This window comes from Schistocerca americana, chromosome 1 (assembly GCF_021461395.2).
Source record: "Schistocerca americana isolate TAMUIC-IGC-003095 chromosome 1, iqSchAmer2.1, whole genome shotgun sequence".
NCBI classification, from domain to species: domain Eukaryota; kingdom Metazoa; phylum Arthropoda; class Insecta; order Orthoptera; family Acrididae; genus Schistocerca; species Schistocerca americana.
Window position 1 is genome coordinate 543382654 of NC_060119.1, and position 12640 is coordinate 543395293.

Consider the following 12640-nt stretch of genomic DNA (forward strand, 5'->3'; position numbering starts at 1 on the left):
GCTTGGCATATACTCATCTAATGCATATTGTACGATGGTTTTGAACTTCGTCCACTGATCCTCAACACTATCTGTACTTGAGACAAAACTTTTGTATTGAGCCATCAGGTGATCTGAAATCTGCTTTTTGTCACTTTTGCTAAACAGAAAAATCTTCCTACCTTTTTTAATATTTCTATTTACGGCTGAAATCATCGATGCAGTAACTGCTTTATGATCGCTGATTCCGTGGTCTGCGTTAACTATTTCAAATAGTTCGGGTCTGTTTGTCACTATAAGGTCTAATATGTTATCGCCACGAGTCGGTTCTCTGTTTAACTGCTCAGTAGTTTTCAGATAAAGCACTTAAAAAAAATCACTGGATTCTTTGTCCCTGCCACCCGTTACGAACGTTTGAGTCTCCCAGTCTATATCCGGCAAATTAAAATCTCCACCCAGAACTATAACATGGTGGGGAAATCTACTCGAAATATTTTCCAAATTATCCTTCAGGTGCTCAGCCACAACAGCTGCTGAGCCAAGGGGCCTATAGAGACATCCACTTACCATGTCTGAGCCTGCTTTAACCATGACCTTCACCCAAATTATTTCACGTTTCGGATCTCCGTCAATTTCCTTCAATACTATTGCACCTCTAATCACTATAAACACGCCTCCCCCTTCACTGTCCAGCCTGTCTCTGTGGTATACGTTCCAATCTGAGATCAGAGTTTCATTACTGGTTACATCTGGTTTCAGTCAACTTTCTGTCCCTAGTACTATGTAGGCATTGTGACCGTTTATTAATGAGAGCAGTTCTAGGACCTTTCTATAGACACTCTTGCAGTTTACTATTAGCACATTAATGTTGTTATTCCGTGTTGCATTTTGCCTACTCCCACCTTGCCGCGTCTCAGGAGGCGTCTTGTCGGGCCTAGGGAGGGAATTCTCTAACCTAAAAAACCCACATGTGCACTGTACACGTACTCCACTACACTTGTAGCCGCTTCCTGTGTGTAGTGCATGCCTGACCTATTCAGGGGGCCCTACATTTCTCCACCCGATAGCAGAGGTCGAGAAATTTCCACCCCAGATCTCCGCAAAATCGTCTGAGCCTCTGGTTTAAGCCTTCCACTCGGCTCCAAACCAGAGGACCACGATCGGTTCTGGGAATGATACTACAAATAGTTAGCTCAGATTCCACCCCTCGAGCGAGGCTTTCTGCCTTCACCAACTCCGCCAACCGCCTGTATGAACTGAGGATGTCCTCTGAACCCAGACAGCAGGAGTCATTGGTGCCGACATGAGCAACAATTTGCAGTCGGGTGCACCCAGTGCTCTCTATCGCCGCCGGCAGGGCCTCCTCCACATTTCGGATGAGACCCCCCGGCAATCAGACAGAGGGAACACTGGCCTTCTTCCCCTACCTTTCCGCTATTTCCCCAAGAAGACTTGTTTGGGAAATCGTCAATATATTTTTTGCAATTTGAAACACAATGGTTGCTTATCCTTTAGCAAACCCCATTTACACAGAATGAGGTACACAACTTTTGTACTTGAAAGAATGTAGGAGCATAAATAACACAATGATGCGTAGTGGCAAACCTTGTTATCAACAGTGAATGATATGGACGTGAATTTATACATATGGCTAGCGTACTACTTGTGGATGTGGAAGTTGGACATTGCGTGTTCAACAAAACACTTGAGTATAACAATGAGGAAATGTTTTATATTGCAATCGTATTGTTCACATCACTAGCTTGAACTAGCCTGCATAATTGTAAGGCCTAATTGTTCTGCGTTCCACGCAAAAGGGAATTAAATGACAAAACAGAAAACGTGGAGGAACAGAAATCTTGTAACACATCTACAACAAAGACGGCATACAAGGTACTGTCTGTTAGCTTCATAGGGAACCCTTCCACCCTAGTTTCAGTTGGTAGATTTCATTGATGTCGAGGGTACTGACAACCTTTGCCATCGAAAGATGTAGTACTTTAGCTGCCTTAATTTAATATGATGTTCATTACTATAGACAAGTATCATATTTGTTAACAGCGTGTTTATAAATGGGGAAGGGTATGTTGACATCAGTGGACAGCATGTTGAAAACTGCTCCCCTGCCTGCACCACTCTGAAATCATGTCAGTGCTTCACTTCCCCAGAAGAGACTTTGTTTATTTCCCTCTTCCCACAATCCCTGGGAAACAACACTTGCAGTCTATCTGAAAGACTAGGTTGTTTCAGATTATGTGATTTATGTTTTTGGCTCATCCATTCCAAGGACAGTAATCCTGCTTTGAAGCGTCATTTAATGATTTTTTTATGCTGTTACACTTTATAAAAAGATCAGTTTTATATAACGTAGCATTGAAAATATGGATTTATGCGATTTTGATGTAAAATGGTGAACTAAACTTTGAAATATGGAAAATGAAAGTTACAGTTTCCGACTCCAAATGTGACGATTTATGTAGAAGACAAATAAATAAATAAATAAAAGTACTTAAAATGAAAATATAACAATGAAAATAATAAATTTTTGACAATATAATGTAATTAGATGGATAAAATCTACTCACCCAAGTGGTGGCAGAAAAACACACGCATAAAAGGAGGTTACATTATTCTGAGCTTGTGGAGCTAGTGGCTCCTTCTTTCAGCAGAAGGATTGAAGGGGAAGGAAGAGGGGTGAAAGAGAAGGACGGAACAGATTCAGGAAAAGAGATAGCTTTCGGAAAAGTCACCATGAACTGCTGGTCAGGGGAGACTTACCGGGCAGGATGAGAGGGAAAGACTGATTGTTGGGGACTGCATGGGGCGAGATTTGGAAACCTGAGAGCTTAAAGGCAGAAGAAAAGGTAACACGAGTTAATAAGAGTGAAAGGTTAAGTGTATAGTACGTAGAAGAGGTGGGAGGGGAACGGCAAAAGATGAAACATGTAGGAAACTAAAACAAAGTGAAGAAAGTAGTAGTTACTCTGAAGAAATGCTGAGATGGAAGAAATTAACATAAATTAAGGCCAGGTGGATGGTGAGAACCAAGGACATGTTGTGGCGCTGGTTCCCACATCTGTGGAGTTCTGAGAAACTGGTGTCTGGGGGAAGAATCCAAAAGGCACATGAGATGAAACAGGTACTGAGGTCATGACTGTCATGTTGTAGAGCATGCTCAACCCTCCCAATCTCCAAAACATCCTTGTCAGATCCTATGCTCCTCTTGCACCAGTCTCCCTACCCTATGGTTCCTACCCCTGTGACTGTCCCCGCTGCAAGACTTGGCCTGTGCACTCTCCTACCATCACCTATACCAACGCGTAACTCGAAAAACAGAAAAACATATACTGTCAAAGGGAGTGCCACCTGCGAAATGACACATCATATACCAGCTGTTACATTAACGCTGTTCAGCCTTTTACATTGGCATGACACCAAGTTATCAATTAGGATGAATGGGCATAAGCAGAGGGTGTATACCGGTAACACACAATGTCATGTTGCAGAGCATGCTCTACATCATCACAGTTGTGACCTCAGTGCTAGTTTCACAGCACGCCCATCTGGAGTCTTCCCCCAGACACCAATTTCTCAGAACTCTGCAGGTGGGGACTAATGCTACAATGTGTTCTTGGTTCTCGCCATCCACCTAGCCTTAATTTATATTAATTTCTTCCGTCTCAGCATTTCTTCAGAGTAACTACTCATTTCTTTACTCCATTTCTGTGTTCTACATGTTTCATTTTTTGCTGTCCCCCTCCACCTCTGTTACATACTATGCACATAGCTTTTCACTCATATTATCTTGTACATTATGTTTTTTCACTAATCTCCGCCTTGCATATTATCCTTCCTTCCACCTTTAAGCTTTTAGGTTTCCAAATCTTTTACTGTTCAGTCCCCAATAATCAGTCTTTCCCTCTTGTCCCGTCCAGTAAGTCTCCCCTGACCTGTGGTTCTGGATGTGCTCAGTAGGAGTTACATCAGGCAACTTGCAAGACCAGATACTTGCCCTAATATCTGTAGATTTTTCCTCAAACCATTGTGATATGATTTGGGAGTGATGGTGTAGCACATTGTCTTACCAAATGTACAGGTTCCTTGCAGGAGGCAGTAACGAATGAATGGAAGCACATGATCAGACAATAGTAATAGATTCCTTTAGCCAGTGAGGCAACAGCAGACTCATGAGGAGCCCTATTTTATCCTGCTGAAAAACTCCTCATATAGAGTGCCTTCACTATCTGTCTGAACAATTTTCTGTCGGTAAGACAGTGCATAACCTCTTGTGGTTTCAGAAATATTTGTATCTGCCATCAGCATACATTATGATTCATTGGTTCAGATGACCTTATAAATATAAACTTCAGTCATCCAATAGCACCGTTCCTATGCATGTACTAATCTAGATGTCCTTTGATGAATAAATGTATGTGGGTGGGCAGTGGCTTCCATACCCTGATGCAACTATTCATTGGTTTATGTCGAGGATTTAATTGGTGGGTAATTTGCTGCAATGGGGCCTACGAGTAGTTGGTGTTGGAAGTAGTTAATAGTGGTCTCTATTGTCACCACTTTATTGCATGTAGTAATTTGCCAGTGGCAGTTTTCACCCATTACACTGGATAATGTGGAATCTCCAGTGTCAGCATGATTTCGTAGATGGAGGCATGTTTGAATACTAGTGATCGTATGTATTGATACTACACATTTTAGTGACCCATCTGTTAGCCGTTACAAGATCTAATGACATTCCAGTCATTAGACATGCCACATTATTCTGTTCACCTTGGTAGAATATCTCCAATTAAGTAGCTCATAAATAGGCTGCAACTTTTAAAATGTGAGTAATCTCTATTTTGAACTAATAAGATAACAAAAAATTAACAATTTGCATACTATGTCCTACAACAGATTTTAGAGGTTTCACTTGTTGCAAAAGGTACATTGCTAGTAACAAAGGAAATATCGCATGCAGAAAATCTGGGTGTCTCACTATTTGAAACACTAATTCTAAATTATTTTGGTTTCAGTATTACACGTCTGTTGTTGTTGTCCTGACATTTCTCGCTTGGCTGGGGAACGTGATGAATAATTTGCTTCTGACTTATATACTGGGTAAGTTCAGAACATTGGTACATGTTTGGAAAGAAACTGCCACAAACTTGTATTAATGACTGATGTTTTGGTTATTTGCAGTGACAACTATTGTTATGATTCCTGGATTGAGATGCCACCCTTTATTCCGGAAATATTTTAAACACATTTCTACACTTGTACCATCTTCTGACCCAAAAGTGAAACAGAAAAAGAACTGAAGTTCATGAAGAAGACATTGATTTTGTGTATGTGGTTTATGCTTATATAAATTACCCAGTATGAGTACTGGGAATTATCTAATGTGATGTTTGTTTTTAGATTTTGTCATTAAAAATGAGTGCTTGCAACAGTGTGAATAAAATGATCCCTGTCTCTCTATTGGCAGGTGATGTTTCAGTGTGCTTGCTCCAAGCATAATGGAAACAGTTTTGGTAATAAATGTTTGAGACTTGATATTGCCTGCTTTTAAGATAGGTTTTTAGTAATATTTATTATGTATTTATCTTGTTAAGTTGTTGACTATTTATGTGGAAGTTTTAGAAATAAGAGCAGTTGGTTTTCAGTTGCATCAGGTAGTTGATCAGATAAGTTCTGTAAAAATTGGAAAACAAATGTCAGCAATGTTACTGGTAACCTTTCCTCATGATCATGTACTACCTTTATCTCTAAGTTACAAAGCAAGAAGTCAATAGACCAACTCCTCCTGGAATACCCGTTTGTTTTCCAATCTCATCACAACATAATCTGTTGCATGAAAGAGGGTTATTTGTATTTCCTGCAGTATCATCTCCAGTAACTGAATATTTCTCGTTGTTATACGGAACTGTTTAGAGTTGAATTTACAGTAAATCCATAAGTTAAGTAGAGTGCCAATAGATTAGTATGTTTATATGTATTTTGCACATAAATCTCATAATGCAACCTAGTCATAGTGTAAATTTGTAATGCTGCATGGCAATCCTTTTAAACATAATTATTTTTGTACAACATGCGTTACTTCAGTTTTATATCACCTTGTTTGACTGCGCACAAACACTTCAGCGATTTCTTTTTATATGTGTAAAAGACTGAGTGTTCCCTGTAAACATTTTTTTGTGTGTGTAATATTTACTGAATAGAATTTTTTTTTCCATTGACTTGACTTGATATTTGCCATCTTCGTCAGGTGATGCATCACTGAATGTGTCATACTGTTTAAAACTATTTCCATTTCTGTGTCAAATCAAGACAGATTTAAAGTGGTCATAGAAACTAAGAAGTTGAAAACTTTGAATATTTCCGTTGGCTTTGTACTCAGTTCCATATTGTCATCATAGTTTTGTATTATCTTGGAAACTCCATGATGGGCATAATAGGGTTATATGTATTGAAAAATTTTTGACAGCAAAATTACATGTAAACAGTACATGTATACAACACACAAGATGTGAGCTGTTTATCACTTCCATTTTTGTTGATGTCCTGATTTTTTACTTTATTTCCCTGCAGTAGCTGCCGGCCAAAGTGGCCGTGCGGTTAAAGGTGCTGCAGTCTGGAACCGCAAGACCACTACGGTCGCAGGTTCGAATCCTGCCTCGGGCATGGATGTTTGTGATGTCCGTAGGTTAGTTAGGTTTAACTAGTTCTAAGTTCTAGGGGACTGATGACCACAGCAGTTAAGTCCCATAGTGCTCAGAGCCATTTGAACCCTGCAGTAACTCTTTTAATATTAATTTTCACTTAGATTTTTGCCTTTCCTGATGCTGTATTTCAAGTGACTGTGCCTTGTGGGATGTCCTGAAATTTAATACCTTACCCTGGACTTGAAATGCCTTCTGGTTCCTTGTTTTTCTTGATGTGACACTGTGTGACATGTATATTTTGCTGATAAACATAGTTTTCCATATGTAACTTGGTATTATGAACTAGTCTTTCATCAAAATAAGATGTGAACACCATTCTTAGAAGTAGAGACAGGAAAAGTGAAAAGGAAGCAAGTGACTACATAGAATTTGGTGGACAGAATTTCTTTCTGTACTAGATTATACTATTTTCCTGTGACAAAAAGGAAAAAACATGTTGCAGGAGACTGTTTTCACAAAGCAGCTTGCTCTTGCTGATTTTAAGCCCATTAACAGGCAGTTAAGAGTTAACCTCATTTAAAAGAATGAAAATAGATAAAATAATTAATTCCCTTGTGGATTTTTGCCATAAATGATGAACATTTGTACCATTGCAAAATAGATTTAACTGTCACATTTGTGGTGTCCATTATCTGCTGTTTTTCTGTCTGAGATAAGTGTCATGCTGCTGGGTTCTGAACTTAATGTATGCAGTTAGATTTCATTTTTTGCTGTAGGGGTATTACTGTTGTTTAAAACTGATATCCTAAAAAAGGAATAATTGAGAGCATACTATGAGATTTGCCAAAATTTGGGAATAGCTGTTCCCTCCGATTACCCCTAAATAATTTGTGACATTTGATTTTTTGGAAACAAAATGAGCTAAAGAAAAGCTGTGGCATATAAATGGATACTGATTTGAAACGTAATGGTTTATCAGTTATGCACAATGTACGTTGAAATCTTGTGAGGACAGTATTGTATCCTCTTCAAAATAATGCTTTCCATCCAGTGAATGATTCAGTACTTTGTTCTTGATGAATGACACATGTGTACATAGACAAGGCTGCTAGTTTTATTATTTTATTTAGCCAGAGTGGCACCAGTCTACAAGCTCATTGTCAGCAGTTGTGAATTTACTGTTTTGTCCTCATAGGTTTTTTAAGTTTTAATTGGTTTTCAGTGTGTCCTCTTCCTGTTACCAATGGGGCTGGTCTGGTGAAAATGAAATAAATAATAAAACAGGCAACCTTTTATATGTATATACAAATAAAGGCATTCCTCAGCTTCATATAGACTGGAGGACACCTTGATTACAAAATGTTTGTAGTACATGGTTCATTGCACAAATTAATGAACACATTTATAAGTTACAGTTGTTCAGCGGTTGAAGAGTAGTGTGTACGCTTTGACTACAGAAAGCTGAAATTATAGAATCACTTCACTGTAATCAATAATTTGTGTAACTGATTAATTTAGATCATATGTGACATATGGATGACACTTTTTTTCCCCTCTGGTCAACTGAGAGGAATATGTACAAAGTTTTGTACACAGTGTTAAACTGCACTATGAAACATTTCTTTTTTGTGTTATCAGCAATACATTGTAAAATCTTTGTACAGTACACATCTTCCTATAGTTGTAATACCTATCTCCATCAATTCAACGACAGGGTTTTTAACTATATATGCATAACATTAGTGGGATGGAAAATGATATCACTTGGTTTATACTATTTTCATTGCTGCTTGACCTATGAAGGCATTTAAGACCACTTTTCCCTCTAGTTATAATTCTACAGTCATATTTGATAACCAGTCTGTTTCAGACAGTCAGGCTTTAAGGCTTCATCAGTTTCTGTGTTGTATTTGCAAATAGCTCTGTGACTGGAACGTGGTTACTCTCTGCACCAATGTAAATGATTAACAAAGCAGCATTGCAGATGCACAAAATATTTTCATGACCATAGCATGAACTGCTTTTTAAAAATATTTTTTCAAATATCCTCGATATCTTGCCGAACACCTGAGCTTCCACTCATGTCTGAATAGTATCATCATGCTGGCACAAGTGTTACAGTCCTATGTATTCTACATCAGAAACACTGTGAGCAATATTGACTCTTGATTATGCAGGACAGTGTGGAAAATGTAGCTATATGTTTATGGCCGCAACCAGTCAGATCAGCACACACTCCACTATAGAGTGTAAGATTCATTCTGGAAATAACCCCTAGGCTGTTGCTAAGCCATTTCCCATCAGCATGCTTTCTTTTAGGATCATTAATCCAACAAGGAATGCAGGAGAGCTTTTGTGAAGTTTAGAAAATAAGAAAAAGATACCTGATCATTGAATCTGTGAAGGCAGATCAGGAGTATTGCCTCGGCATCTCACTCAGTAAAAGGCATGGGTGCAGGCTTGAGTCCCAGTCTGACACAGTTTTTTATTCTGTCAGAAAGTTTCACCACAGGTATAGACACTGCTAAACTAAGGTATTAGTGATTGTACAGACCCACTATTCATAAAGTTCCTTTGTAGATTTGATAGCTTTCTAACATAAATTTTGTACTATTTGTCATATCTGCTGCATCAGCTGTAGTTAAATATTTTCCATGTTCTTTTAATGCTGAGTCTGCTTTAATTATGTGAAATAAAATTTTATACGTATTTGCAGTGTTAGTTGATTTGTACAATTAAATTTTGGTTCAGTTTCTGTTACTTTCAGCCCGCAACATCTGTAAATCCTTTAATGCTATGTAATAAAGATCATGATGGTGTGTTCATTGAATGTATTTAGTGGTCAGTTTGTCACACATCTGAAGTTTGGTGTTTATTCTATATAAACTAAATACTACTGCCACAAAAAAGGTGTGGTTAAAAATGTAAGATGTAATATGAATTGAAATGGAAAAAAAATTTAGTTCTTGTTTATCCCATGATATTAGTGCACTTGAGTGTTGTAACCTGATGTAGGTCATGACATACTTTAGAAGCTCACTCTCACATCAGAGGTGATGCAGGATTTTGAGGTCATCCATTTCTTGTTACAAGAGTGGCTGTGTACAATAGTGAAATGGCAGCAGGGTCAAGCTAAGATTTTTCAGGTCACTTTGATTGGAGACAGTACAGAAAAACATGGATGTTGGGTTAAAGGAGGAAAATGTGGTGGTGATGGCGAAAAGAGACTCTGGGGTGGCTTATTGGTCTGTTTTTTTATGCCTCTTCATGTTAGCAAAAGAGCACAGACCTTGATGTATAAAAACATATAGATTCTCCAGTCAGTTACCAGAACAGATGACCACTTCGGTCAATAACTTTTTTAAGTCTGGTCTATAACTTTATTAAGATCCGGGTATACAGAGTCAAGTTTTGTGGTCTGTAGCACCATACATTAAAGTGCCAGATTCTATTGCTCTGTTGAACCCATACATTCAAGTACACTAGACTCTCACTAATCCGGCCCTCAGTAATCCATTGCACATCCAAAGACACATGCACAATGAATTATCGTACATAACAGTGCTTAGTTAAACAATGCTTTATATACTGTATTTGAAATTTTAGCTTTCTTTACAGTTTGGGATCACATCTTCTAAAAGGAAAGACGTTACGCTAGACCTCAAGCAGAAACTCGAAATTTTAGATAAGTTAAATCAAAGTTCTTCACAGAAAGCCATTGCTGCTATGTTCAGTGTTGGACAAGCAACTATTTATGACATCAAAAAGGAAGATGATGTTATTCGACAGAACTCAACGCAAATGGATAGTCAGTTGGGAAAACGGAAGGTTATGCGAAAGAGTGAGAATGAAGAACTGGATGTAGATGTTTATAGATGGTTCATACAACATCGCAGTAAAGGAATTCCAGTCTGTGGCCTGATTATAAAGGAAAAAGCAGCTGCATTTAACAAACAACTTGGCAGTAGTAACTTGTTTGCAGCGAGCAAAGGTTGGCTATCAAACTGGAAAAAAGACTTGGCATTCGGCAGCTGACAGTCACCAAGGAAAGTCGCTCAGCGAACGATAAGGATGCTGATGAGTTTGTAAGCAAGATATGAAATATGATAGAGGAAGAAGATTTAACTGCTGATGCCTTGTACAATGCTGATGAAACAGGACTCTTTTACAAGATGCTCCCTTCAAAAACATTGGCTACCAAGAAGGAGAAGGAAGCTCATGTTACAAGGAACAGAAACAACGTGTAACATTAATGGCATGTTGTAATGCAAACGGGAGTCATAAACTACTGCTAATGGTAATTGGAAAATCCCAACATCCACATTGTTTTCAACACACTGACATAAATAGTATACCATGCAGCATTGCGCTCAGAAGAAAGTGTGAATGGACAGACAAATATTCTCTCAGTAGTTCCATGAAACATTTGTACCAGCAGTGAGAAAAGAGCTAAAGAAGAAAAAGCTTCCACTGAAAGCTATCCTTATAATTGACAATGCTCCCAGTGATCCTTCAGATATTTCTCAAAAGACCAATGGTATACATGTACAAGCACTCTTTCTCCCAACCAACCTGGCAGCCCTAATTCAGCCTATGGACCAGGAAATTTTGGATTCAATTAAACGTCATTATCAACATTCACTTCTCGTCTCCTTGCTGAACAAAACTGAAAACGACTGTATCGAGACTATGCTGAAAGCATGGAAAGCAATTAACATACGTGATGATGTTTTCCAAGCAGCTGAAGCATGGGATAAAGTGCAAAGCGCTACCATAATGAAGAACTGCAGAAAATTGTGGCCATCCATTGATGCCGAGTTGGATCAGTGAGTAACAGCGATGAGCCAGTCATTCGGAATTATCAATTACTCTGTACACCGGCATATTCCACAACCTAACAGGAGGAGAAGAAATTTATGATGAAGATGTTACTACATGGCTGAATGAGGAAAACTGTGATACGGACCAAACTTTAACAGACGGAGAAATAATCAAAAGCATGAAAGAAAGCAATGATGAAAGTGATGAAGAAGAGGACAGAGGAGGAGAGAGCGTGAAGATTTCTCACACTGCTGGTGCTGAGGTCTTCCTGGAGAACATTATGCAACAACCAGATACATGCAGTATCAATGTAATGCTTGTAAAGCGGTTGCGTGATAAAGCATGCCAGCATCGCTTATCATCATTGCGGCAGTTAAAAATTAGGGACATGTTTCATAGTGAGGAATATGACTGTTTAATTAGGTACAGTATACACTCAAGACCTAAGTTTTCTTTGAAAATTAATATGTTTTTGGGTTTAATAAATTATATGCCCTATGTTTTAAAATTTTATCCTTCGTTTTGATAAAGTACAGTAGACTACATCCCCTATGTTTTCAGAATAAATAAAAAACAAAATAAATTAAATTTCAGACACTCAATAATCCGGCACCCATATCTGCCAGGAATGGCCAGATTAGTGAGAGCCTGGTGTACTTGTCACAATGTAAGTGACAGGGAGAAATAGGTATGTGTAGCCTTATGTATGGGGGAAACAAATAACCCTAACCCTCAGGTATGTACAGGCAAGCTTTGCAAGTCCTTAGTGCACAAAGTTGCTTGATGATTTTTTTTTTTGTTTATTTTTCTGGTGACCTTACATGATTGGGTCATTACTCCTCCCTTACAAGGGGAAGATTTGCACTCGGATCTTAGACATTAATTTTACACTTTTTCTTCATAATACATACACACTTATCAGCCAGAACATTATGACCGCCGACCTACTATTAGTATAAAACCATGCAGGTGATAGTCACCTGTCGAGGAATGACTGCTAGTCAGACACATGCACGGTGCATGTAGTATCAGTGAGCGACCTATCCTTATGTAGGAGGGGGGAAGACTTGCAATCTATCCGAGTTTGACCAAGGGCAAATTGGGACGGCATGGCACAAGCATTTCATAAAGTGCATGACTCGTTAGGTGGTTGAAAAATGCTGTGATGAGTGCCATCA

The 12640-nt window shown here is 38.6% G+C and overlaps 1 protein-coding gene across 2 annotated transcripts in view; it reads left to right on the forward strand.

Moving 5' to 3' along the window:
- The window catches only part of LOC124605748 (ADP-ribosylation factor-like protein 6-interacting protein 1), a 57049-nt gene extending 51517 nt beyond the window's left edge, over positions 1-5532 (forward strand). For both annotated transcript variants that reach the window (XM_047137630.1, XM_047137640.1), the window contains exons 4-5: positions 5013-5097; positions 5179-5532. In XM_047137630.1, coding sequence (XP_046993586.1) covers positions 5013-5097; positions 5179-5297 — 204 coding nt within the window. In that variant the 3' untranslated portion in view covers positions 5298-5532. The remainder of the gene's footprint in view (positions 1-5012; positions 5098-5178) is intronic.
- The last annotated feature ends 7108 nt before the right edge of the window (positions 5533-12640 follow it).